The sequence below is a fragment of the Ascaphus truei genome, chromosome 3, assembly GCF_040206685.1.
Source record: "Ascaphus truei isolate aAscTru1 chromosome 3, aAscTru1.hap1, whole genome shotgun sequence".
In the NCBI taxonomy this organism is placed as follows: Eukaryota; Metazoa; Chordata; class Amphibia; order Anura; family Ascaphidae; genus Ascaphus; species Ascaphus truei.
The window spans coordinates 237,966,133-237,992,273 of record NC_134485.1 but is presented as its reverse complement, the minus strand read 5'-3'; the positions used below and the strand labels follow the sequence as shown (position 1 = coordinate 237,992,273).

The 26,141-nt window shown below is 40.1% G+C and overlaps 1 protein-coding gene across 1 annotated transcript in view; it reads right to left on the bottom strand.

Moving 5' to 3' along the window:
* The window catches only part of IL18R1 (interleukin 18 receptor 1), a 36,711-nt gene extending 14,189 nt beyond the window's left edge, over nucleotides 1-22,522 (bottom strand). The window contains exons 1-7 of the mRNA XM_075593374.1: nucleotides 22,350-22,522; nucleotides 13,107-13,362; nucleotides 8,297-8,468; nucleotides 7,671-7,818; nucleotides 6,640-6,708; nucleotides 5,882-6,038; nucleotides 2,330-2,475 (exon numbers count right to left, since the gene is read on the bottom strand). Coding sequence (XP_075449489.1) covers nucleotides 2,330-2,475; nucleotides 5,882-6,038; nucleotides 6,640-6,708; nucleotides 7,671-7,818; nucleotides 8,297-8,468; nucleotides 13,107-13,362; nucleotides 22,350-22,416 — 1,015 coding nt within the window. The 5' untranslated portion in view covers nucleotides 22,417-22,522. The remainder of the gene's footprint in view (nucleotides 1-2,329; nucleotides 2,476-5,881; nucleotides 6,039-6,639; nucleotides 6,709-7,670; nucleotides 7,819-8,296; nucleotides 8,469-13,106; nucleotides 13,363-22,349) is intronic.
* Between the last annotated feature and the right edge of the window lie 3,619 nt (nucleotides 22,523-26,141).

Genomic DNA, 26,141 nt, shown 5'->3' with positions numbered 1-26,141 from the left:
ATGGTTAGTGGTAATATTTTCATACTGTACACGTACTAAACCTTCTTTCAGAATATTGCTCATTAAAGACTTTTCCACTAATACAGTATCTGCCATAAAACACAGATGTGTTGTAGGTTGTGACATCTTTTAGGGTTCTTCACACTTTACTACATACTATGAGTACAATTGAAAAAGAAACCCATGAGGTTTCGAAAGTGTAATCTACAGTATGAATAATCTAAGATTAAGATGAGAGAGGATAGTGCGTTACAAAATAGTGGTAAATAAAGGTGAAATGTATAGTGATTAGGGGCTAAAAATATCCACAAACAAATTTAAAATGTGAAATACAGAAAAGGACCCAAATGATAACGTGAGTGAATCAGTGCAAATCACAAATAGGTACATGAAAGTCTATTTTAGTTAGACCTTGAAAAGGATAAAGTTCTCACTTTTGGGGAAAAAAGTTCCATAGCAGTCCTTGGTCTTATATGGTTTTCGGGCGTGTGCAGCTTTCCCTTGGAGGTTTTCCACTCCTCCTTCAGCCCATTTGGAGAAAAGGATAAAAGAAAGCACAGGGAATGCCCACAGCATGACACAGTTTAATTATAAAAAAAAACACAAAGTACCCCAAGTGGTATCAATCTCACAAGGTATCCAATTTAAAATACTGTATCTTTCACACTTTGAGGGGGACGTGTGGTGCCCACACAGTTTGCCCTGCAGTGTCTGTTTCTTTTCTTCCGTTTGTCGGTCTGTGTTTGAGCATTATGGACAAACTCATCCCTGATGAAGTGATCACAATCACGAAACATGTAGGGTTGACTTTCCATTTCACGGCTGAACGCCAAGACCTGCGGAGGAGCTTCGGTCTACTCATTTACTTGTTACATAGTAGATGAGGTTGAAAAAAGACATACTGTAGGTCCATCAAGTTCAACCTATGCTAAATTTAGACAACAGATACTTTATCCTATATCTATACTTACTTATTGATCCAGAGGAAGGCAAACAAAAAAAACCATTAAGGGGAAAAATGAATTCCTTCCTGACTCCAAGAATTGGCAATCGGATTAATCCCTGGATCAACATCCTTCCCATGTATACTTATTTGGTATATCCCTGTATACCTTTCCCATCTAAAAAGATGTCCAACCTTTTTTTGAACAAATCTATTGTATCTGCCATCACAGTCTCCATGGGTAATGAATTCCACATTTTAACTGCCCTTACTGTAAAGAACCCTTTCCTTTGTTGCTGGTGAAATTTCCTTTCCTCCAACCTTAAGGGATGCTCCCGAGTCCTTTGTACTGCCCGTGGGATGAACAGTTCTTTTGAAAGCTCCTTGTACTGTCCCCGAATATATTTGTATATAGTTATCATATCCCCTCTTAGACGCCTCTTTTCTAATGTAAATAAATCTAATTTAGCTAGCCTCTCCTCATAAGTTAGATTGTCCATCCCCTTTATTAATTTGGTGGCTCTTCTCTGCACTCTCTCTAGTTCCATAATGTCTTTTCTTAGGATTGGTGCCCAAAATTGTACTCCATATTCAAGGTGTGGTCTTACTAGTGCTTGTCTACTCATACATTTCACCGGGACCGAGCGCACCGTCAGTGACGTCACTGAGGCGACTCCACTGCTCGAACACAGACCGGCAAATGAAGGAAAAGAGATGGACACTGCCGGACAAACTGTGTGGGCACCAGACTCCCCCCCCCCACCCCGAATGTGAAAGCTATTTTAATTTGGATACCTTGTGAGTTTGATACCACCTGTTTTACTTCTGTGTTTTTTATAGCTAAACTGTGTCATGCTATGGGCGTTGTCTACACTTTCTTTTTTCTTTTTCTCCAGGCAGAGAATCTAATGTTGGTCTCCTAAAACAGGGGTGCACAAAGTTTTTAATTTGCGCCCCCCCCCCCCTGTTTCCTAACCTCCTGGCTCACGCCCCGTCTCTTCCTCGGCTCCGGCATCAAATGACATCACAGGGTCATGTGATGTCACGTTACCCTGGCAACGTGACGTCATGTGAAAATGACACCGGCTACCATGGTGACGGATCATCGAAGATCAGGTAAGAGAGGCTGTAGAGGCCTCACGCGGTCCCCCCCGGCACTTCATTTAAGTGCCTTGGGGGAAAGCGCGGGACCTCTGTAGCCGCCGCGCGCCCCCCTGGAAATTCTCCCGCCCCCCACTTTGCTCACCGCTGTCCTAAAAGATATCACAGCATATCTAGGTTTTTAAGCACCAGTACGGCTACTAGAACAACATCAGGAAACACAGAACTCCAGCCTTTCCACACCGCTGTTTTCAGAAAAAAATATAATGTGATGTAATATCATACCTTTTCTTTGGAGCTTGAATTGCTTGGAGCTAAAATTGCTTTTATTTGGGCAGTCCAATTTGCACATATAGGCATTCTTAATATTCTCTTCAGTTGCGTTAATTAAATGTAATTCGGTGCTGACAATCATGTCACCTTCCAAATACCTGGAAGTTGTAGTGTGAAATATTCTTAGTTATCATTGATTTTAATGCTGTTAGTGTTACAGTTGATTTGAAATGTCCTCAACCTCAAAGCGCAGTTGGCAATCAATAACAAGTAAATAGTAAACAGATCCCAATATATCCATGCAAAATCCAAAAAATATAAATCATTGAAACATACAAGCACCGGGAGGCGATAAAATATATGACCCACCACTAAGAAGGGACACTAGATGTATGAGAGATTAAAAGTATTAAAAGTATTAAATATGCACCGGCTGGACTGACATGGTGTATAACACTAACCATTGTTCACAGAGACATGTATGCAAATTCAGACTCCTAAACCCCCCCCCCAAAAAAAAAACTCTGTAAAGCTTTCAGCATATTCAAATATTTTCAAAGCATAAATGGAACATTTATTTCAAGTAACAAACTTTACAAGGAACATATTCTGAAAAATTGAAATACATATGATAAAGATAAAGATAAACTACATTCCAGAAGCCACAAACTTGTCAAAATTAAATGCTGGTCTTTAAAAAAAAGAAATAGATATTAGTCATCATAGAAATCTTCTCTGCCCCCCCGGTTTCCTACGTGTATTTGAAAGTAAATGGATGTATCTTCGTCTTAATATACTTCCTGAGTGAACTATGTCCCTATCACTGCCTCATCTGCTTAGATGTAATCAATTTGTCACCAACAGTCTAAGGATCTTATTTATTAAGCTCTGAAGCCCATTCAAGTCAATTAGTATTACAGTATTGAATAAGCCCTTAATTAATTATAAAATTCTCTACTATTACATTTCAAGCAACAACCTTAAAATGTACTCTTGTTATATAATAAACAAATGTTGCCACATTTCAACCATTAATTACAACCTTACAATGTAAAGTGTGAAACATTTCATTTACATGCTTTTGTGCATGAGACACATACAGTACAGTATGCACTTTTTAAACCGGTACATTGGATTATCAAATATTACAAGAATATTAGCAACATCCTGGTCTCACTTCAACGGACTCATTTTTACTAAGAAAAGTAAGCCCTGCTTGTTATGCTTTGTGTTCTGAAAATGTTTGTGTGTACACTACCGACACACTTTATTGAAGTGTGGTCGGTACCGCAAGCCGGGAAATCTCCCGGCTTGCTAGTGGCCGCCCCTCGGCGTGCCGCGCGTCATAGACGCGCGGTCACGCGTCATCGGGAGCGTGCGCCCCCTGCACGCGTGTCCAGGGGCTCCCCGAGGGAGCCCTGGTGTCCCGCGATCGCGGGACAGCGGCAGGGGGTTCCGGGGGACCCGGCGGACCCGGCAGCGGTAGGGAGAGCGCCCCGATCGGAGGGCGCTCTTCCGCTGCTTCGGCGTGCGCCCGTCACACTCGGGCGCGCGCCAGGCTACTGCTGCGGCACAGAACGGGCAAATGCTCGAATAAACTGTGCCGCAGCAGTAACTACGTATAGGCTGTACATATTGTTTCATTGGTGTTGTTTTTAATTTGTACAATCATTGGTTGTTAGGCACGCTATTCAAGAACGACACTCTAATTACTATGCTACATCTTATCTATCTTCCCATTTGCAGGCGAGCCCATCAATGGCATCTCATTCAGTAATATACCAGTATAATGCATGCGTGTTCATATCGTTATATTTTTTATGGTACTCAAAACTTATTTTTAGTATCCCCAAAACTGGGTTGTCTCTTACAGTAGGAATGCTGTTATGTTTCAATGGAAAATGTCTTATTTTCGACTGTATGAAAAGTCTTTAAAGGATACAAAAAACAGCAAAATTTTGATCAATTCAAACAGAATTTGCCATTTTCTGTTTAGCTGATGAAGCAACTAGGTAAAGTACCTTTGAACGTGAACATTTCTTGTTATTATGTATTTTTTTAGTGTTGTCACCCCTCCTGGCATGTACTGTACTGCCTTTGGTTGCTCAACATTTGATATATAAGAAAGATCAGCTAACTAATACATTTCTAATAGTGTTAAACAATTCATGACTGGCAGAATCCCCCGTTGCCCCTAACCTTGAGGCCACACAACCCCCATAACATCCCATCTTTCACTCCTCCACACAAAACACAGACACAATTGTGGGTGAAAATGGCAACATAATTGTATTCATGATGTTATACATAAATTAAGATGACTTTGCCAGCACCACATATATGTAGCCAGTGATGAAATAATAATGTTGGAATGGACATATTATTGAAATGGACTGGTGAGGTCTATGTAGAGGAAATTGTTAGCATTGTTCAGAATCCATCTTGTCTGTTTTGTTGTGTCTCTCATATGCATTTCTTCATGCTATGTTCCAGAACTCATAATCCGTCTGTGGAAGAATGTGCTTGTTGCGAGTTTTTGTTATCAGTTGACCCATAAAGCCAGGTGTTTGGCTCAATGCCCAGAAGTACAAAGTCTCTAATTATATAAAATAATTGGATAAAATGTATCTTTTGTATCTTATGTATTTTATTATATTTTTACTGAGCTGTGTTAACCCAATTATTAATTGGGTTAGTGACCTCTCAGATCATAGGCTTTAGAATAGGGAGTAGCCATTTATATTCTGCCTAGCAACTTATGTTAGACAAAGAAAATTAAATGTGTATAAAAAGCCTGCTTGGGCCTCCCCTTGCGGAGTCACTTGTTGACCCTCCTGTTTGATCATTCAGTATACTATGCAATAAACTACTCAGTATCTACGACCTGCGTTTGTGAGTTTGCAAACAACGACACCAGCTTGGTGGTCCAATCCAAGTTCCATAACCAATATTCCATAAGAGGACATCAGCATGTTCTGCTGTCCACCTTGATGAGAATTGCACAAAACTCAGGCACAACGCATTGGTTGTGGCAATGCCTCTTTCACCATAAGAGAACACCACCACACCCTGCCACTCATCACTGTATTTTAGCACTGCCTGTACCTCTATGAGAGGACAATACCAAATTGACACAAACCACAGGTTGTAGTATTGATTCTTTCACAATGAGAGGACTCCACCGCGCCTAACTGCTCATTATTGAATTACATAATATACAAAGCAATTAGCATGCTTGCAACAGTTTACCTGTTCTATAAAAGCTTTGCAGTACCAGTTCAGACCCATCAACTAATACATTATTTTAATGGTGAGATGGAGGGTGTTACCATCTGTTCAGATCTAGTAACACTAAAAATTTTAATCTCCTCACAGACTTTGTGCTCTCTATACCTTTCCAATTGCCTCCTCCTTATTTAACCCATAGTCTCTACAGCTCCAGCACCATCTTACCTATTATTTTTCCTTATACATAATCCTTTTTTTGGCATGGTTACAGAATATTTGGACTCAGTCATACCGCCCTAATGCTGAAGGCTCCAGCACTTCCTTAGTAGCACTTACTGTGACTTCATATCTGTTCCACATGTTGTTTCTATGATATTTGGGCAGTCTTCCACAAAGTTAAATTCACTCATGTTTGCTACTAGCCAGTAGAGTTCGCAATTCAATACATTTTTGTAACCAACAAAAGCTTCACATTCAAATGTCAGATTTTGTCCTAAGGATGATATACCAAAACATACTGTATAACATTACTTAGGTCCCATATATACATTTGCAAAACAAAATAAATGTTACTTACAATATTTTGTGGTAATTAAATGTATGCTATATTGGGCCATATTTTTTTAAGCAGAGATATGACATACAACTCCTTCCAGCACCGGAAGTGACTGGACCCTAAAGTGTCTTCCGGTGACAGGTCAGAGCACGGCTTCCTAAATATGGAACATAAGGCCATATTTACAAAGAAGTCTTGCTCCATAAAATACCTTTCTGCACTGGAAGAGACCTTAAGCCCATTCAACTGAGTGAGTCAGAAAGGGACATATTTAGTAAGCTGTGCTGAAAGTTGTCTTATGGAGCAGCCCTACTATTAAATACGGCCCATAACTTCCAAAAATGCATTGCACTCTTACAATTACGTCTACACTGATGCATTTTTATTAAATACTAATTCTTATTTTGCTTTTGCTATATGATTATCATCTACAGGCGAGAGACATATACAGTATAAGTATGTATAGGATAAGGAATAATGACTCATTTTTTGTCTCCTGATGTACACTATAGGCTGGAATGTGAGATGCAGAACTTACCCAATTCAATATCTACAAATTGAACCTTATCAATACCCCTTATGGATGGCTTTACCACATCTTCTGGCTCTATAAGAAATACAGATCAAAACTTAGATGTCAAAGAAGGTAATACAAAAGTTAATGTAAATTAAATCAATCATTAACTCTAATCATAATCACAATTCAAAGCTCTTCAAGTAACATGGTCTATACCCGTCAATGGAGAAGGATTCTACTAGTGACTGTTTAAACAGCCATACTAAAAGGGAGGTCGGTGATAAGATTCACAAAGCCAACCAAAAGAATTGCACTCTATGTCCACACCAGGAGAATTATAACATAACTTTTAATGAATATAATTAAAATAAAATGGCAATGTGAAATCAGTGCAGTGTGTTAATTGTGCAAAAAACTGTGGAAAAGGGGGCTAAATAAGTTAAAAATCAGGGTAGAGCAGAAAGTTTTTTACAGTATATAACCTGTTGTGGCTATGTATTGGTTCATAAAACTATATACAGCAAAGCCCCGCTTCTCGGCGCCCCGCTTTTCGGTGATCTGCTGATACGGCGGTACCGAGAAGGGGGCCCCCATGTCTGCGCATGCACAGAACGGGGTAGTCAGGGGTCGCACATGCACAGAAGGGGGGAATGCCGGTTTGCGCATGCGCACACGCCAAAAATCGCCGGTTCCGCTTTCTGCTAATTTTTGCTTTGCGGCGAGCCCTTAAAACGGAACCCGCCGCATGCCCGGGGGCTCTCTTGTAGATAAATAGTAATACCGTGACAAAGCGTTGTTTTGCATAGGGCGTCATGATGACGCAATTCATCGCACGCGCACTCGCACATACGATGGGCGGCCTCCCAAAGGAGCCATCTTTGAGGCCGCGATCACTATGGACGAGGCCTAAGACAGTAACAAATATATCTTTTTGCCAAATGAGAAGCATGGAAGCCAACCTGCTTCCAGTGCTGTTTGACATAAAGATTATTATACAACAGAAATCCTTATTAACAAATGTAATATTCCTGAATATAGTAGACATAAATTACCTTCAACAATTAGTCGCCTTGTCCTAGTGACATTGTATTTCTGTCCTTCGTGCACAAGTGTAATAACACAGCTGTAGTTTCCGGCATCTGAATTGCTTACTTCATCAAACGTAATCTCTTTACCATTTTCTTTATAGACATTATAATCCTGAAGAAGAAAAATAACAGTTATGAAATTATTATAGGATGTGTGTTTAGTCCTATTATGTGGCACAGATTTCCCTCCCCTTTTTTATAACGGTGTTTCTCTATTGTTACAGTAATTAAAATAATTGTTTTATGTGGGAAAATTACTGTTTACTCAGAAATAGTTCTAAATTAATTTGATATATATCGAAATATCAAAGAATGGGGCTGCTCACCACTGTTGCCACTACAGTACATAAATAAAATGTCTCGATCTTGCTCTGGACTGTTTTCCTCATTTGCCTGAAGCATGTAAGCAAATCCTCTCTGATTATCACATACTGTACTGTAACTGTGACTGTTCCTGCTTTGAGATAACCCACTTTATCTATCATTCCTCCCTGCATCACAGTGATCACGGACTGCTGCCTGCTGCCATGTGCTCTCTCTCTCATTACTGGATGGCATGAGAAAATTATTTAAGTGCCCATTATACAAACCTTGTACCACACCACAGAGCAGTCTGTGTTTGCATAGTCTTCATATTGTTCAAATTGGATCTTCACAAATGTTCCTCTCTTCTCTGTTTGTGTGCTCATACAAGGAGAAGCAACACTGTAATCCTGATTTTTCTTCTGCACTTTCAAAATTACCATTCTAGATGTTTCATTTCTGTCAGAATAGCAGGCATAATATTTTTATATTATAGCAAACAATGGCAAATAAAATATAAGAAAATATACTGTACATTTTCGACTGGAAAATACTCTGATGCACTAACTGTTAGGCTGATAATTAAAAAACTTCATAGTAGCAGAAGATTTTAATTATAATTACCTTCCCATAACTCTCCAAATTTCCTGATTCAACATTTTTAAGCTTGCTGTTGATCTTATATCCAGCCCACCACTGCATTTGCTCCTAATTAAAGCTGCAGTTCAAGCAGTACAATATCCTACAGCAGGGGAGCGCAAACTTTTTGTGCTGCGCCCGCCTGTCACTCTGCCCCCGGCTCTCGCGCCCCCCTGCCTACTTTCATTCGCGTCAGATGAAGCTGCGTGGGCGTGTGACGTCAGGTCACATGGTGCCGCGGCGTCTATTGACGCCGCGTTGCCATGGCGACGCAACACAGGCGGCTGAATCCCGGTAAGTAAACAGTTGCAGGGGCCTCACGCGATCCCCCGGCATTTAATTTAGATGCCTGGAGGAAGAGCGCGGGGCCTCTGCAACTGCCTGTGCCCCCCGAGCACAATCTCCCGCCCCCCCTGGGGGTCGCGCCCCCCACTTTGCGCACCGCTGTCCTACAGTACTGTACATATGTGTTTTTTTTTTAATCAGTTCTGTACTATGAGAAAATACTTTGCATTTGAAAAAAAAATTATTTAAAGACATTCTTAATGTATTCTAATGTTAGAGGCATTTTTGTTCCCATAGCAACCACATACAAAGTCACATCTCCTTCCTCTTCTGAAAAATCATCACCTTTTTGCAGAAGATTACCCAAGATACATTTAGTGAACCCCAGCCAAATTTCAGCGATCGATTACAGGAGACCGGATCTATCGGCAACTTAGCTAATCACTTGTCAGTGTGTAGATTGTATTGATGCACATATTGATTGAATGGGGAAAAAAAACATTTAAAAAAATGACAGCTTGAACTGCAGCTTTAACAATCCTTCCAAGATTTCAGCCTGTGTTCAATAAATTCCTAGAAGGCTTAGCCAGCACTCAAGGGCACATACTCGCTTCCCACTGCCCTACCCTCAGCCATATCAACCTCGAAGGACAACAATCAGTGATAATTGGAGGTTGTGGGTTAAAAATTGCATTTTGATGGTGAAGTACTGTTTTTACATGATTTTCGTGTAGTCTAGGATACCACTGACATGTAAAATCTGTGACAGCCCCACTACCAGGAACTTTACACAAATACAAAAATAAACATTTAACAAACTAACATGATATTACAATGTACCATTAACACCATAGCCTCTAACTGTACCTCTTTACCAGGTGATATATCTGCACCTATTGGAAACCAGTGGGGATAGAGATATGCTATTTGTTTCCAGCACCACTGGTTGAAGCCTGGAGGCGTTGGCCAATTACAGTGAAACTGTTAAGGATTGATGATAAACCTGTATGTATTTATGTACAGTATGTATGTATTTAAGTACTGTATGTATGTATTTATATATTATGTAGAGTATGTCTTTATTTATTTATAGCGCCATTAATGTACATAGCACTTCACAGCACGAATACACGTGACAATCATATAAATAACAAATACAAATAACACATAATGGGAAGAAGTGCTTCAGACATAAAAGTAATATTTAGGAAGAGGAGCCCCGAAGAGCTTACAATCTAATTACCTGTACAGTACATACCACTAAAACAAATACAATGATCCAAAATATTTTTCTCAAAAATAAACTGTTATCCTTTTGAGTGTGCAAATATAATTATGTTCTACAAAAATAATAATACAAATGTCCTGTTTGTTAAATACTGTGTGATTAAGCATCATTTCCATCATAGATGGACAGGGGATCTAAAATGTAGCTATGTGCACATGCTAGATACTGGAGGGTGTAAACACCTTCAGTGCCACTGAGGCTTTCCAGGCCCTCTCCTGGAATAATATCCAGAATCTGTTTTAATTCTTTGAATTTCTCCTTAGAAATAATTGAATATGCATTTCATCACGACACAGAAAAAACACCATGGCCCATGTTAACAATGCACTGCCACTCCACAGGACACCTTCCAGTGCCAAAGCACATCGTAATGCCTATTTAAGTGAATGGGCCATAAGGTGTCCTTCAGTGCAGGAAGAAATACGTATGGAATACTGTAGCTATTGTACGGGCTGAAGGAATAGATCAGTGGTAATGTCAGTGTCTGAGGTAGGTGAAACCAGTTGAAATAACAGTGTTCACTCTCCCTGTAACCTTGGACACACTCTGTGAACTTCACTTGTAAGCTCTACATGGCTCCTTGTGCCTGCAACATTCTATGTACTGTGCTGCATATACTGTCAGAACTGTACAACAAATGTGTCATTATTATATCATTAAAATGGCATGTATCAATAGAATCCTATGAAAAATAGAAATACATACTGTATAATATTAATAGTACAGGCATGCCTTACCACAAGCTAAATGAGGAATGCATAAGCGGGTGAGGGGGTGGGATTGCTAGAAAAGATAGAAACAAAGGTAGAAATCACTGAGCAGTGTCAGAATGAAGTTAAGGTTGATTTCAATCTTGCGATGAAAATGTATTTGATGGCCTCGCTCTAACCTATCCTATGAAGACAATGTGCTGCCTGGGAGAGGTACGAACTTAAACAAATGTGTGCAGCTTGGCACTTAAGAAGAAACTCCCTATTGGCGCACCAAAGTCAAAATAGTTGTATAATGTGTTTAATTAAAAATATAACATTTAATCCGAATTAATTAAAAAGAATTGCACCTAAAGTAAAGCAAATGAAAATGAAATAAAAATGACTCAGTCCTTGGTGTTGTAACCAATAAACATGGCTGGTCATGAATTCAAAGTAGAGGGTACAAAATCCTATAAATTGATATAGTAATCAATAAGTTTGTACGTCCGAGGTAAATGTGAGTACTTAGTAGGTCAGAATTTGACACTATTTGGCAGATGGTGACACTTAATCAGCACAAAACACACTTTTCTATAGAGCACCTTCCTATTAGTGGGTTTAAACAATTGTAGCAGTTTTTCAAGATGGTAACAGTGAAATGTCTCTCTTATTAAAGCCTAAACAAATGCCACGTTAAAGGAATAACAATTTTTTGTATATAAATTATAGCTACAGTACAGTGATAATATAATGTAGTAATCTTGGAAACGGAAAGTTAAGTAATAATGGTTACTCTTGTAGCTTATTCATGGCATAGTTAGGCAATAATAGTATATCTTGTAACTTGTCTAAATCCAAAAACAGAACCCCTAGGGGAGGGGGGAAGGGGTGGGGAGGGGGGAAGGGGTGTGGTGGGGGGGTTGGAATCAATCACTGTAACAGTATACAAATAAAAAACACACTGGGAAACAAGGAATATCATTTAAACTAGCGGGACTTTATGCAGTCAATGAGTTAATACATCCTTATTTAATTTTGTGTGAAGAGCTGATTAGTCTATTTAGATAGTAATCAAAAGAATTTTGTGTGCAGCGCACAGCAAACAGAAGAGCAGGTCTTGGCAAAATAATTATTTATTAACTGGAAAAAGAATAAAAAAATGGAGGGTACACCTCTCCTACGCGTTTCAGACAGATGTCCTTTATCAAGGTGTGATAACAGGGATCTCTATACGTACCTCCTTAGATTGAATCAATTAATTTAAGTTTCGCGCCAAAAACATCGCGCCCGCGCATGACGTCATCACGGGTGCGCGCCAGTGCATGCACCTGTGCACAACCCACTCCTCGTCTGCGCGAGCACAAGTTCCAGAGCTGACATGGAAGAGATAATGCTGAAATATGTTTTGTTAATTTGTGCTAACTTTTTCGAGGGGTTTTTTTGTGAGGAAAAAAAGTTAATGTTAGTACAAACAAAAGTTTAACAAAAGCGGCAAGGTTTTTCACATTCAACCAGGAGCTGCAAAAATGGAAGTTCGTTGATAAAAGTTTTCATGTGTGAAATTAAAAACCAGTGCAGGGTCTTTCTGAACGCACACAAAGTGTGTGTCTGTGTGTGTGTCTGTGTGTGTGTCTGTGTGTGTGTCTGTGTGTGTGTCTGTGTGTGTGTCTGTGTGTGTGTCTGTGTGTGTGTCTGTGTGTGTGTCTGTGTGTGTGTCTGTGTCTGTGTGTGTGTGTGTGTGTGTGTGTGTGTCTGTGTGTGTGTGTGTGTGTGTGTGTGTGTGTGTGTGTGTGTGTGTGTGTGTGTGTGTGTGTGTGTGTGTGTGTGTGTGTGTGTGTGTGTGTGTGTGTGTGTGTGTGTGTGTAATCTCTCTAACCTACAGTATTTTTCAGGGTCTGGATTTGAGTAGCACAACATGGTAAGGCATGGCTATGTGAAGCTAACACAAGGTTGGGGTAATTTAACATGTTCCTCATTACAGAGTTAATGCTATGCTAATGAGATATACAACAGCATTGTTTTTCCATTTATTTAACTTTGGGATTATGTGTTAAACTCAAGAAAAATAATGTCCATGACTGATTTTGGTTATGTGGCGTGATTTTGGTTATGTGGCGTTACCTCGACAAAATAAATCTTGGCCATTCTGCGCGTTCGCCAGGATGACAGAGAAGAATAAGCATGTTCACTTACTGGAGGGTGCAGAAATATGTTCCAGAGTCATTTGTAGTTATTGGCCAAAATTCAAGATAGGTCTCATTAAAAACAATCCTGCTGTTCATTTCTGCGGTACGATTTACCATCTCCTTTGAATTTGTCATTTTGTACCAGCTGACATTGTATTCGTTATTTTTTAGAATACTTTCAATTAACATGTTATTTCTCCATTTGAATTTTAAAATATAATGCTCCTCCTCAAGAACACATATAGATTTCACTTGGCTGTTACCTTAGAAAGAAAGAAATGACAAATAATATTAAATAGTTGTATATAATGTATTTATTTCTGTTAATTATTAGTACTTGACAATACTTACAAGGATATAAAATATGTTCATATACTGTGTATTATATTTGCGTGTGCTTATATGTGTTTCTCATCAAACATAATACAGAATAAGGTTTAAAAAAAAGGGGTCATTATTATGGAAATCAGATTGGAAATTCCCTGTATAACGAAATTATTTCCATTTCGATCACATATAGTAACTAGTAATAAAATGATTCATAAAAGGAATAGAATGCCTATTTATTCTTACTTTTTTTTTTTCCCCCAAAGGGAGAATTTTGTCAGTTTTTGTCATTGATACTTGTATCCGTTTGTCCATTCCAATACTCCTCTTTCAAGTCAGGTAAAATACCTTATTTATAATTTTGTGTAGGGCTGTTCTATACTTGAGAATTAGATATGTCCACACAAGGATCTGTATTTTTGAGGTACATCTTTACAGAAAAGTTTGACGTATATATATGTATACACACACACTTCTGTATACAGTATGTACAATTATGGTTTTGCCACGCAATGTTCCTCACCTACTAAACAGATTGCTTTAAGATAAAATTGGATAGGTTCCTTGAGCATAAAAATACACACTTAAAAAGGATTTGAATCAGTGCAAAATGAATTTCAGCAGAATTATTTGATGTAAAATTGGTAATATTCATCGGCCCAGAATTCATTTTTCTATTCATTTATACTTTGCTACCATTCCCACTATTATGAGAGATTTATCTACAGCAGTCATTTTTAAGAAGTATTGACTTGGGACCCTTTAAAAATGCATGGCGCTTCCGTAGAACGCCTACAAATACGATTGAGATTTTACAGAACCACAGCCCACTTTCCTTTGTGTGTAGAAATAATGTTATGGCAGCACTTACACTGTAAACTCACAGCTTTCTATGTGATATAATTTATAAATATCATTACAGCATAATGTATGTGTAACAGGGGACTTATCCCTGTTCAAAAATGTGCCTCTGATCCAGCAGTGTGGTGGTTAACTGCTGGTAGACAATTAACCAACACCACCTGGCTGATTACAGGTTTTGTTAGAAAAGCCTGCCTTTGAAACAGGAAGAAAGATTCTTCCTGAGCTCACACGTGAGCTGAACCAGGAAACAAACAGACAGAGCAGAGGTTCCTGAGTCTCACAGGTGAGACTGACCGAGGGAACACAGAGATGTCTGGAGCTTGCAGTATACAACCCAGCTGACAAATAAGACTTCAAAACCTGGATGCTGATACAGCAGCAACAGCTCTTATTCGAGCAAATGCCGCTGGCTGAATGAGGCTGGGAAGCGGGTAGCCGCGGCGCGTGGCGGCGCACTGTGACGTCACGGTCACAAGCGCGCCCGGCTTCCCCGTCTTCCCCGGCTTCCCCAGGCTTCCCCGACACCCCTGGAGTTCAAATCTAGGTAAGCGGGGGTGCGGGGAAGCAGAGGGGCAGAGTAGAAGCCGGGTTCGGGGTGTCTTTGGGGGGGTAATTGCGCGCGATGTGGAGGGGGGGTGCGTGGGGGAAACGCGGCGGCGCGCGTTTCTGACTGGCGGCAGCTGGGGTAGATCCCGGCATGCCGCCGGCATTTACTCGAATAAAAGATGTCGCTACTGTATATCTGGAGAAAAGGCAACAACCCAGCAAACAGATAATACTTTTCTTATTGGACTGTTAGCTATATCTTTATATATAAATATATCTACACTACCGACACACTTTATTGAAGTGTGGTCGGTACCGCAAGCCGGGAAATCTCCCGGCTTGCTAGTGGCCGCCCCTCGGCGTGCCGCGCGTCATAGACGCGCGGTCACGCGTCATCGGGAGCGTGCGCCCGCTGCACGCGTGTCCAGGGGCTCCCCGAGGGAGCCCTGGTGTCCCGCGATCGCGGGACAGCGGCAGGGGGTTCCGGGGGACCCGGCGGACCCTGCAGCGGTAGGGAGAGCGCCCCGATCGGAGGGCGCTCTTCCGCTGCTTCGGCGTGCGCCCGTCACACTCGGGCGCACGCCAGGCTACTGCTGCGGCACAGAACGGGCAAATGCTCGAATAAACTGTGCCGCAGCAGTATATGACTTGGGCTGATGAATAGCTTGGATAGCCACCCAGTTAAAAAGGGCTGGAATATAAGAATACATATACGCCAAAGTGGAGCAGGTTTTGTTTGGCTCACTATTTTTCATATGTTTTGCTGTGTTTAAAGCGACAGGCACAATAAAGCCTTATTTTAATTTCACCTTAAAACAGTCTCCATTGCGTACCTCTGCACATGTCCTCTTACATATGGTGTCAGAAGTGGGATGAGAGGTGGCCCTTGAAGTTAAAAGGGGCCCCGGAGATTGCCTGTGAATTTTTTTGTGCTTTTTGCCTACATGCAGTCTTGCAAACAGCCTGTGCAGCAAAAACAAAGATTCACCTGCAACAGAGATCAGAATTAAAGTCCACAGATGCACTCTTTTCCTCGACCCCAAGAGGAGAGAGAGAGAGACTGTGCTGCAACAGGTAAACCTTACTTGCCTATCACAATAATGTGTAACTTGGTTGTTGGAAAAATGGGCTTTGTCTTCCAGGAGTAGTCAGGGTTCAAGAAGTGAGCTAGCGCTCCAGAGGAACTAGGCTTTGTTTATTGTTTTCTTTAAAAAATAAAAAATTGCGCTGAAGCAGTGAATACAGACGGTGACCCCCGAGCGGTACTGATTCTGGAAGTAAAGGCTGCCACACCACATAGGACTACCAGCTGTGAATGGAATATATGCAGAAAAGTGTGAAAGTTGATGCAAAACTGTGCTGAAGCAGGGAAACTTTTACAGACAATGACCGACGCAAGGTACTGATTCTGGAAGAACATGGTGTGAGGCTAATGTCTCTGCTGAAGCAAGGAAATGGGCAGCTAGCAAGCATTCTATTCAAAGAAATAGTGCCCCAATAGCTCAAGGTGAAGAATACACCTGTGTGGGGAAAAAAAAACCCTGGGAATTTAAAATGGCCGCCCAGCTGAAGTCAAATACAGACTCTGCAAAATGGGGAATAAAATGTGTTCCTGGTGTAAAGAATCCCACCACGTGGAGCAGTGTCCCTTCAGGCCTTATTCAGATGATGAGAGTGAATGCATACACAGTACTGGTGATGTTTTAAAACTTACCCAAGGGAAGAAAAAGTCTGAAGAGATGCCTGTGAGAGCTGCGACCTCTACAAGCAAAATATGCCCACCTGTAGGAATACCACAATTTGGGGTTCTAGCAAATACAGTGATATCAGTTGCAATAGCGCCTCCTGAGGTCAGGAAGAAAAATACACCTTATAGCCCCAAAATGGAGGACAAGATGCAGTGTTCCGGTAATGAACCCTACCCCATGGAAGAGTGGCCCTTCCAGTCCGATAAGGAGGAAGACATCTTTTACGGGGAACCCGAACCGAGTAACACTCACAAAACACCACAAGAATGGTGGGGGTGCCTGAACTCTGTACGAACCGAAAAGACCACTCTCTATGAGGACGAATGTGATCGGCAGGAGGAAGAGCAGGAACAGCATATCGCTGAATATTTACGCCACCTAACGCAACTTCAAGGAAAACATGGCGGATACAGTAAAGCTGCTGAAGTATCAAAAAAAGACGAAGACCCCAATATCCCTGATGGGACGGAGTCGTCAAAAACAAAAAGGCGGAAACTGACAAAAGGGTCTTCACTTACCATGGAAGGAACAGACATCTGCAGATCCCGTAGAGGGAAAGGGGGTCCGAAATGCCCTGCAGCCTAGAGAAAATGGAGAATTCGTCCCGCGGATGACCGAATATCCAGAGGGCCCAAGGCAGAAGTCGTGTACCCCAAAGTAGTGTCTGTCCGGTGCAAATAGTGAGAAACCCTCAACCAACCATACCAGGGAAGCAGAGCCGTAACCAATAGGTGATAATCCCTTGACCAGCCCTGAAGATGCCCTGAAAATTGCCAGGCGTGACTGTGATCTGCTCCGTGAACAATTGAAACTGAAGAAAGATGTTTACATAGAGCTACAGAAATACAACGTGGAGCTACAGAAGAATGTGCTCACAATTTCTTTGGCCAGGACAGAATTGGACGATCTCAAGACTGAGCTAGATACTGCAAACGCTACTAATGCCACCATGGTGGAAAAGCAGAGCCAATCCGATAAAATAATGGCTAAGCTGAAGCAGAAATATGAGGAGGCACTGAAGGAGATTACAGTCTTTCAGCAAGAGGTTTACAGTCTTCGACTAGAACTGAATGCCTCACAACAAGAGGTCAACAGTGTCCGGACAAAGGTGGACGTATCCCAGAAGGAGGTTCATACACTCCGCACAGCACTGGATGCCTCACACCACGAGATCGGCAGCTGCCGCACAAAACTGGAAGTCTCGAAAAAGGAACTTCACCGTCTCACTGAGGAGCTGGACAATTCTAAAAAAAACTATTGTCAATCTTAATATAGATCTCAAAGTCTCTTAGAAGGAGCTTCAGACCCTCAACCTAGGGATGGAAGTCTCACGCCAGGAGACAGTCAGTCTCCAAGCAGAGGTGCGAAAATGGAAGGCGAACTACAATGAGACTCTGAATATTACAGAGACTTAAAAAAGAGAAAATTTAAGACTAAAAAAAGAAAATTCTGAGTTGACAGACCACGTCAATGGAAAGAATGAAAAGCTCCACGACCTGGACAAAATAAAGAAACTTCTGGAAGGTGAAAAGGTTGAAGCAGAGCACAAACTGCAGAACCAACTACAAGGTCTGCATACACACCTCCAGAATGCAGAGGAGAAGCAGCGAACTCTGCAGAAAGAAAATCTGCAGGCTGCTAAAGAGGTTCAAGCACTGCAGAAACGTCTGAATACCCAGTGCATCCCCACAGAGCAGTATGAGGTGAACCTGGAAACAAACAGACAGAGCAGAGGTTCCTGAGTCTCACAGGTGAGACTGACCGAGGGAACACAGAGATGTCTGGAGCTTGCAGGATACAACCCAGCTGACAAATAAGACTTCAAAACCTGGATGCTGATATATCTGGAGAAAAGGCAACAACCCAGCAAACAGATAATACTTTTCTTATTGGACTGTTAGCTATATCTGTATATATAAATATATCAATATGACTTGGGCTGATGAATAGCTTGGATAGCCACCCAGTTAAAAAGGGCTGGAATATAAGTATACATACTGTATACTCCAAAGTGGAGCAGGTTTTGTTTGGCTCACTATTTTTCATATGTTTTGCTGTGTTTAAAGCGACAGGCACAATAAAGCCTTATTTTAATTTCACCTTAAAACAGTCTCCATTGCATACATGTCCTCCTACAGTATGCTTGTTTGAATAATTAAGTGAAAGAACACAACTTACATATTGAAGAGTAAAATGCCAGCCAATATACAGTATTCCATGAAACACATGTTGAAAAACACTATTGGAATGCAAATACGGCTACACAACCTGAGCAAAAATACTGCATCAGGTGCACCAAGGTAAAGCATTTTAATTTAAAACCAATAGGATTTTCTTCTTGTGGAAGTCTGGTGCGGTATGGGTTTTGTTCAATTTTTGCTGCTAGAAGACCTTGATAAATGAATGACTAGCAACCAAGAATATCAGTAGCTAGAGATTTAAAATTGATATACAAATATGATTGATAGAACCTCTTGATTCCAATAAGAATGGTATTTTGCTTCCTGTTGAGTTAAACCCACTGGCAATATTGTTTATTACACGTGATGCCCTAAACAAAGTTTGGTGGCACACAAAGGGAATGAAAGCACTGTTATAGTAGACCAGCACATTGTTTTATATTTTAATTGTCATTAGAAAATTATTTAATATCCATGAAATCAATAAACAGTAAAGCCCATATTTGACAGAAAACAGAAATGCATACTGTAGATTTATAGGTCATCAAGGAAATATTAATATTAGCTAATGGAATGATGTACATACAGTAACAGCCAAGTTTGACCTTGACCAGTTTTGTACTACACTGTATGTATGTGACATTAGGGAGCAGAAAGGTGTTTAATACTACATACTGTAAGCATAGCACTATAGTAAATCATTGTCAAGGTATTCCACAAAAGATATTAATCAAATGCTACCAGGATAGAATTAATGTCAAAAGCATACACAGGCTTGCTAAAAGCTGCACCCACGAAAAAAGGTGTTTTCTTCATTTCTATCACTGATTTAAATGTGACAGACATTAAAAAAAGAAGCAACTATTGTTGATTGTAAAGCAATTAGAGGAAAACATGTACTGTAACTCCCATAGGGTTCTGGCATCTAAACTTCAGAAATAGAAGAAAAGAAAAACAAATGCAGGTTGGGGCAGCTCTACTGTCTTTTGGTCCGAAACATCAGAATTAGAATAAAAACATTATTGTTCTTTGAATATAAACTGCTAGGCCTTCTTCTGTAAGGTGTGATAAATGCAGATGACGTGCTATCGCAGGGAAAGCCCCATTAGAGTCAATGGGGCTTTCATGTGATAGTACATCATCTGTTCTTATCACACTTTACAGAACTAAAGGATAGAGAGAGAGAACCCAACTTGGCACTCAAGTTCACCCTCTGGTGATAAGTGAATGAATTAAAACATAAACTTTATTAATACCAACATATAAAATAATGAGTGTTAAAACAATGTGCTGCAGGTAGGTTGATCCATAGTACTGACAGCCGTATAGGCTCAGGATCACAAATAATTGTGTGTGTTTGGTGATTTCAGATCACACACACCTGACGAGACAACACAGAAATCCTAGTGTGGACCTGTGTATTAAAAGGGATACTATAGGGTGTGTTCAGGTAGATGTTCAGACTACTGGTCACATTAGGCAGAATCTGCATACACCAAGGTAAAAATGGGTAAAGTGACCAGTAATTGCTGATATATATATATATAAACAAATAACCTATATATACCAGTGAACTATAGAGTATGTTGATTTCTCCTCTATATGATAACGGTGTGCCTTGCACAGTGCCGAAGTGACCTCAGGTAACCTATTGAGCTAGTAGTATGGTGTTCTATATACACATATATAGCATAAGTCAGAAGTCTGATACTACGTTGCAGAGATGGTAATAAACACCTGACCCAGAGGGCACTGACACCTAGGAGTATACAGTGAACATGATATGTATCAGAGGAGTATATTATACTGCATAGTGCACAGAAACAGTGTAACCATAGGAGCCGACGCGCGCGTTTTTCGAGAGGCTTTCTCAAAGCGAAACACTTACTGTTTCGTCTTGAGAAAGCCTCTAGCAAAACGCGCACGTCGGCTCCTTCTCCCACGTGCACGCGCAGACTGGGGATTGCTCCCGCATTCATGTTTTAGACCGCGAGTGTATGCGGTAGTCTGCCTGTGCTATATTATACAGGCTAGAAGTGCCCCGATGGACACTTTAAGCTTCTGAACGAGGATTTCTATGGGGATAATGTTCTGTACTTACAGTAGTATTTAGCACAGTTCCTGGGGGCTGCGCCAGTGCACATGGTTGTATTCAATAGCAGCCCTATGGTTACACTGTTTCTGTGCACTAAGCAGTATAATATACTCCTCTGATACATATCATGTTCACTGTATACTCCTAGGTGTCAGTGCCCTCTGGGTCAGGTGTTTATTACCATCTCTGCAACGTAGTATCAGACTTCTGACTTATGCTATATATGTGTATATAGAACACCATACTACTAGCTCAATAGGTTACCTGAGGTCACTTCGGCACCGTGCAAGGCACACCGTTATCATATAGAGGAGCAATTAACTTACCTTATAGTTCACTGGTATATATAGGTTATTTGTTTTTTTATATATATATATATATATATATATATATATATATATATATATATCAGCAATTACTGGTCACTTTACCCATTTTTACCTTGGTGTATGCAGATTCTGCCTAATGTGACCAGTAGTCTGAACATCTACCTGAACACACCCTATAGTATCCCTTTTAATACATAGGTCCACACTAGGATTTCTGTGTTGTCTCGTCAGGTGTGTGTGATCTGAAATCACCAAACACACACAATTATTTGTGATCCTGAGCCTATACGGCTGTCAGTACTATGGATCAACCTACCTGCAGCACGTTGTTTTAACACCCATTATTTTATATGTTGGTATTAATAAAGTTTATGTTTTAATTCATTCACTTATCACCAGAGGGTGAACTTGAGTGCCAAGTTGGGTTCTCTCTCTCTATCCTTTAGTATTGTATATATACCCAGAGCACCGTTCACAGATTTACCGCATGGGGGCTGCAGCAGGGCCCCCCCTATTGTCCTCACACTTTACAGAAGATAGCCCTTGGTCTCATGTGACAATAAATTAGATTAACAGCACATGAAAACAGCAATTCCCCAGCCCGCAGGAAGTCTATATAAATGTCATTCATATCTTGATTCCTGAGCATACCCTTCTCTCTTTTTTGTTTGTTTAATGCTTCTCTGTTTATAACATGGTTATCTTAATCCCTAGCTACTGAGAACGTAATTTTAAACCCCAGGACACTTAATATTTCAAAGGTGAAGCATCAGATTAAAAGATCTCTTCTTTCTCATTTTTTTTTAAAAGTAGGTAAAAAAATTAAATGCACAAGGGAATTAAAAGGAGACCAGCACAAACTGCTGCTTTAAGTGACATACTGTACAGTACTGTAACAGAGCTTTGAGGATCGGAACCTCAGAGGGTCTTAAGAACCTGGCACTTAATCTAACACATTTGGCTTATCCAGAAAAAGCAGAAACTACTTTACAATGAATACACACACAACAAAAGGAATATATTATCAACAATAAACCAAGGTTTTTTTTGTGGCTGACAAATAAATGTTATGTCTTGCATGGTAGTGTAAGAACCACACATAAGATGGTATTAAATTCACAAGACAAATTATCTTGGATAAAAGAAGAGAAACACACTTACTTGTTGGCAGGTGGTAGAGAAACATGAAAAGGAAATATGTTTTTCTTCCTATAAACATTTCCATCATCTAAAACAAACCAGAATACAACTTTACCCTGCAGTACTGATGCTTCAGGAAATCTGGTACGTGACAGAGTAAGGTATCGCACTGAACAAACCTCTGACTTATTACATTGAAGTTTCCTGTAACAATGGAACGTAAATGTTGAAACATACCACACAGGTTTTTTGCTTGAAAGTAAACATGTCAGAAGTGAACTGTGTACTGGGAAGCATTGCTAACTAAAATACAATGGCCTGGATCTATCAAGCTGCGGTAATGTAACAATGAGGTATTGCCGCCCAAAAAAGTGCATTATTTTTATAGTGCAATACTGGAAATTATTGCAGCACCGCCAAAAATAAAGCTTTTTTTCTTCTCTAGGATATGTTAAAAATATTGGATCCATTAAAAAAATGATTTTTTAAAATGATCATGTGACACGTTGCGATATTTACAGGAAAAAGGATTAACGGCAGATATACCGATTTTTTTCCCACCTACTTCAGTCTGGCATTAGCCCGGTCTTGCCTAAGTATATAACGGCCAATATATAGGCAAGAGGAGCTAAACCAACCTGAAATAGATGATAAAATATAACTTTAAATAAATTATAGTAAATATTAAACCCTTTATAGCAAAAGTGGTCTAACATTCCTATGGTTTATGACTAGCTGACCAAAAATGTCTACAAAGGTATTATAAACATAGAACTACACTACCTAACCTCCTCCACCTCCAACAATCCCAAAAGCAAGAAGACATCTTTAAAGCAACAAAGAAGATTGCTCTCTGGAGACTGCTCTTTAATCAACAGAGGATCCAATGCTTCCATATTGGATTTATTGCTCCTGCTCTCTATATTTTTGTTTATTTTTGTGCCATCAAGCAGGGATGACATTTTTTTTTTTTAATTTGTATTGGCCATTAGGCTAGGGTTGTTTTTTTCTGGGTTTTTCTTATGGTTGTGCATTGGCTTTTTATTGGAATTATCTGAGGATGAGGATGACTTTCAACCCATCAGGGGTGAATAATAATTGTATCTATTTCTTTAGGGTGTTCATTGATTGCCAATATGACTATCAAGGGCCCAGTTTAGGGCTTAGGTAGCCTCAGTGACAATCAATGGATTAAAAGGCAAGAGTTACAGATGCAGCGACCGTTATCCGAACATTTCACAGAGCCATTTTTGTGAACTCTGCTGTATTCCACGCGGCATTCACTAATTTTTCTTCCGTGAATGCTGACGTGAATGCCGCCAATCACACCAGTCACACCTGTGTTTACCACGGTTGATTTCTTTGAATTACCTGGATTCTGATTTCCTTGGGTGTAATTCTTCGCGTATCTGCCAGGTGGCAGAAATGAATGAATTGTAATGTGTATAGTACTGTGCTACTGTGTCAATTTGCAGGTGTTTAAAAAACAGATGAAAACCAAGTCTACAGTACCACAGTGGTCCATTGTGAATCGACCTTGGTCCTTAAAAACGCTGAAGACGTTATCAAATTTAGGCGTTTCATAATAAAAACCTGCAAAACTCAAAGCTGTGTTTTTTTTCTACATTCTTATGCCTGTATAATTGCTGACTGGATTGGACACGATGTATACACCGTACACGTATAAAAAGCCTGACTGTAGTTATGCATTTTTAATATGTTCTGCAATTAATGCTGCAACAGATAAGATGGCAACTTTATCAGAAATATATGAATATTTTATTTTGAACTATGATTTTTACAAATGTTCACCTGATGTTCTTGGGTGGAAGCATTCGGTAAGGCAAACCTTAACTAACGGTCATTGTTTTTTTCACATTGCCCCTACTACCAGAGATAGAAGAGGGTATTGGTGTGTGATCCCAGATTTTTACAGTATGTTTGATCATGGCAACAGCAAAAGGAGAAATGTCGGGTTTAATCCATATAAGATTTGTCTATCCCAATCCAGCAATGTGCCAGCGCCGGCACCAGCACAAGCCTACAATAACGGTCCGACCGTCAGTGAAAACCTGGTGAACGGCAATACTTGCTACCTGGCCCCGTCAGATTCCCGCAAAATTTCCATCCGGATTTCCAACCAGATTACACGTACCAGCATGCTTACCAACATGATTACCAGATCCATCAGCTGTCAACTGTAGGTGTAGCAGGTCAGCTGTCACCTGTCAACTATAATGCAGACTCCAGGAGTGACAGTGGCTCCTTTCCACCTGTTTGGCAAAGTTTATAATGAAGGTAAATATAATGTACAGTACTACATTACTGTCCTACAGTATTACACTATATAGTACAGTATTACGTTTAAAGCTGCAGTTCAATCTGCTGTTTAAAAAATATATTTTTTTTTTTAAAACAAAATACAGTATGTGCATCAATACAATATGCACACAGACAAGTGATTAGCTACAGTAAGCTGCAGATCGGTCCGTTCTCTTGTAATCAATCGCTTTGCTCAGGGTTATTTAATTCAATTCTTGCACAGCATTATTGAAAATGTAGTCCTGCAATATGATTGCCTGAGCAGTTACTACAGTAGATACAATTTGTGGACTGCTAAGGAAAGGGCGGGGCTCAAGAGCCAGAGCCTATCAGAAGTTTGTTCTCATCGTACAGAACTGATTTTTTTTTTTTTTTTTAAAACACACATGTAGGATATTGCTTGAATTGCTGTATTATTCCCAATGACACTATAGTAGTTTACAGTATACTTTCCATACAGTATCAATGCTTGTACTCATGCACACAACCACACGACTTGACGCATGCGTAATACCGGAAATACTGTAATAGCATCATTTTTTTTCCCAGAAAATAAACTTTGACATCAAGCGGCAAATGATAAAGAGGAAGTTCGATGGAACTCTAATATTGCTTTTTTTTTTTAACGTTGCTTGCGCATTGTGAATCTCATTTAAAACTGTATTTATTTATTTATATTATTTATAAATAAATAAAAAATGCACACAACAGCACAGTACTGTTTTATACAGTAAATGTATACTACTACACAATACAGTAACTTACTCTGGAGGGGTTTTCATCCAGTTGATTCCACTGTCCTTAATGAATGTCACAGGTGCACTGTGTTTTGGGTTGTTGTCTTGGAAGAACCAGTGACCAGATATGAAGTATTAAACATTTTTGGTTTTAGCGCCTGAGCAATAATGATCTCCTGGAAGAAGGTTTTATCCATGATGCCACGAGATACAATAAGAATGTCACATTGTTTTAGTTGATGGGAAAAGGGACAGGGTCCCGTTAACATAAAGTTGATGTGCACAACACTGAAACCAAAGTGGGCTTACCTTAAAATGGAACTGTCAATCCTGGTCCACGTTTAGAGATTGCCCCCCACACGTGAATCTTGAGTGGATGATTAGTTTTAGGTTTCCGGGATAGACAATTTTTTTAATGAATGCCATGGGAGAAAATTGTTCAGGGGCAACAGATATATCATCAGAAAATATAACATTTAAAAAAAATTCTACACTCTCAATCCATGAACATGCTTAAAATTGATCCCATTTTCATTGGATCCACTCACAATAAAAAAAATAAAAGGCGTTTAGAACTTGGCATTTGCAGAAACAACCTGTACAGTACTTTACCTCAGACCTTCAGAGGTCCAGCCCAAATCCCATCTCAGTCTGATGCTGGACCCAGACACTTGAATATCATGCTTGTGATAGAGAATATTCATAACCTCTGCAGCAGATACTGTAGTTCATAGATTTCGATGCTGATCTCATC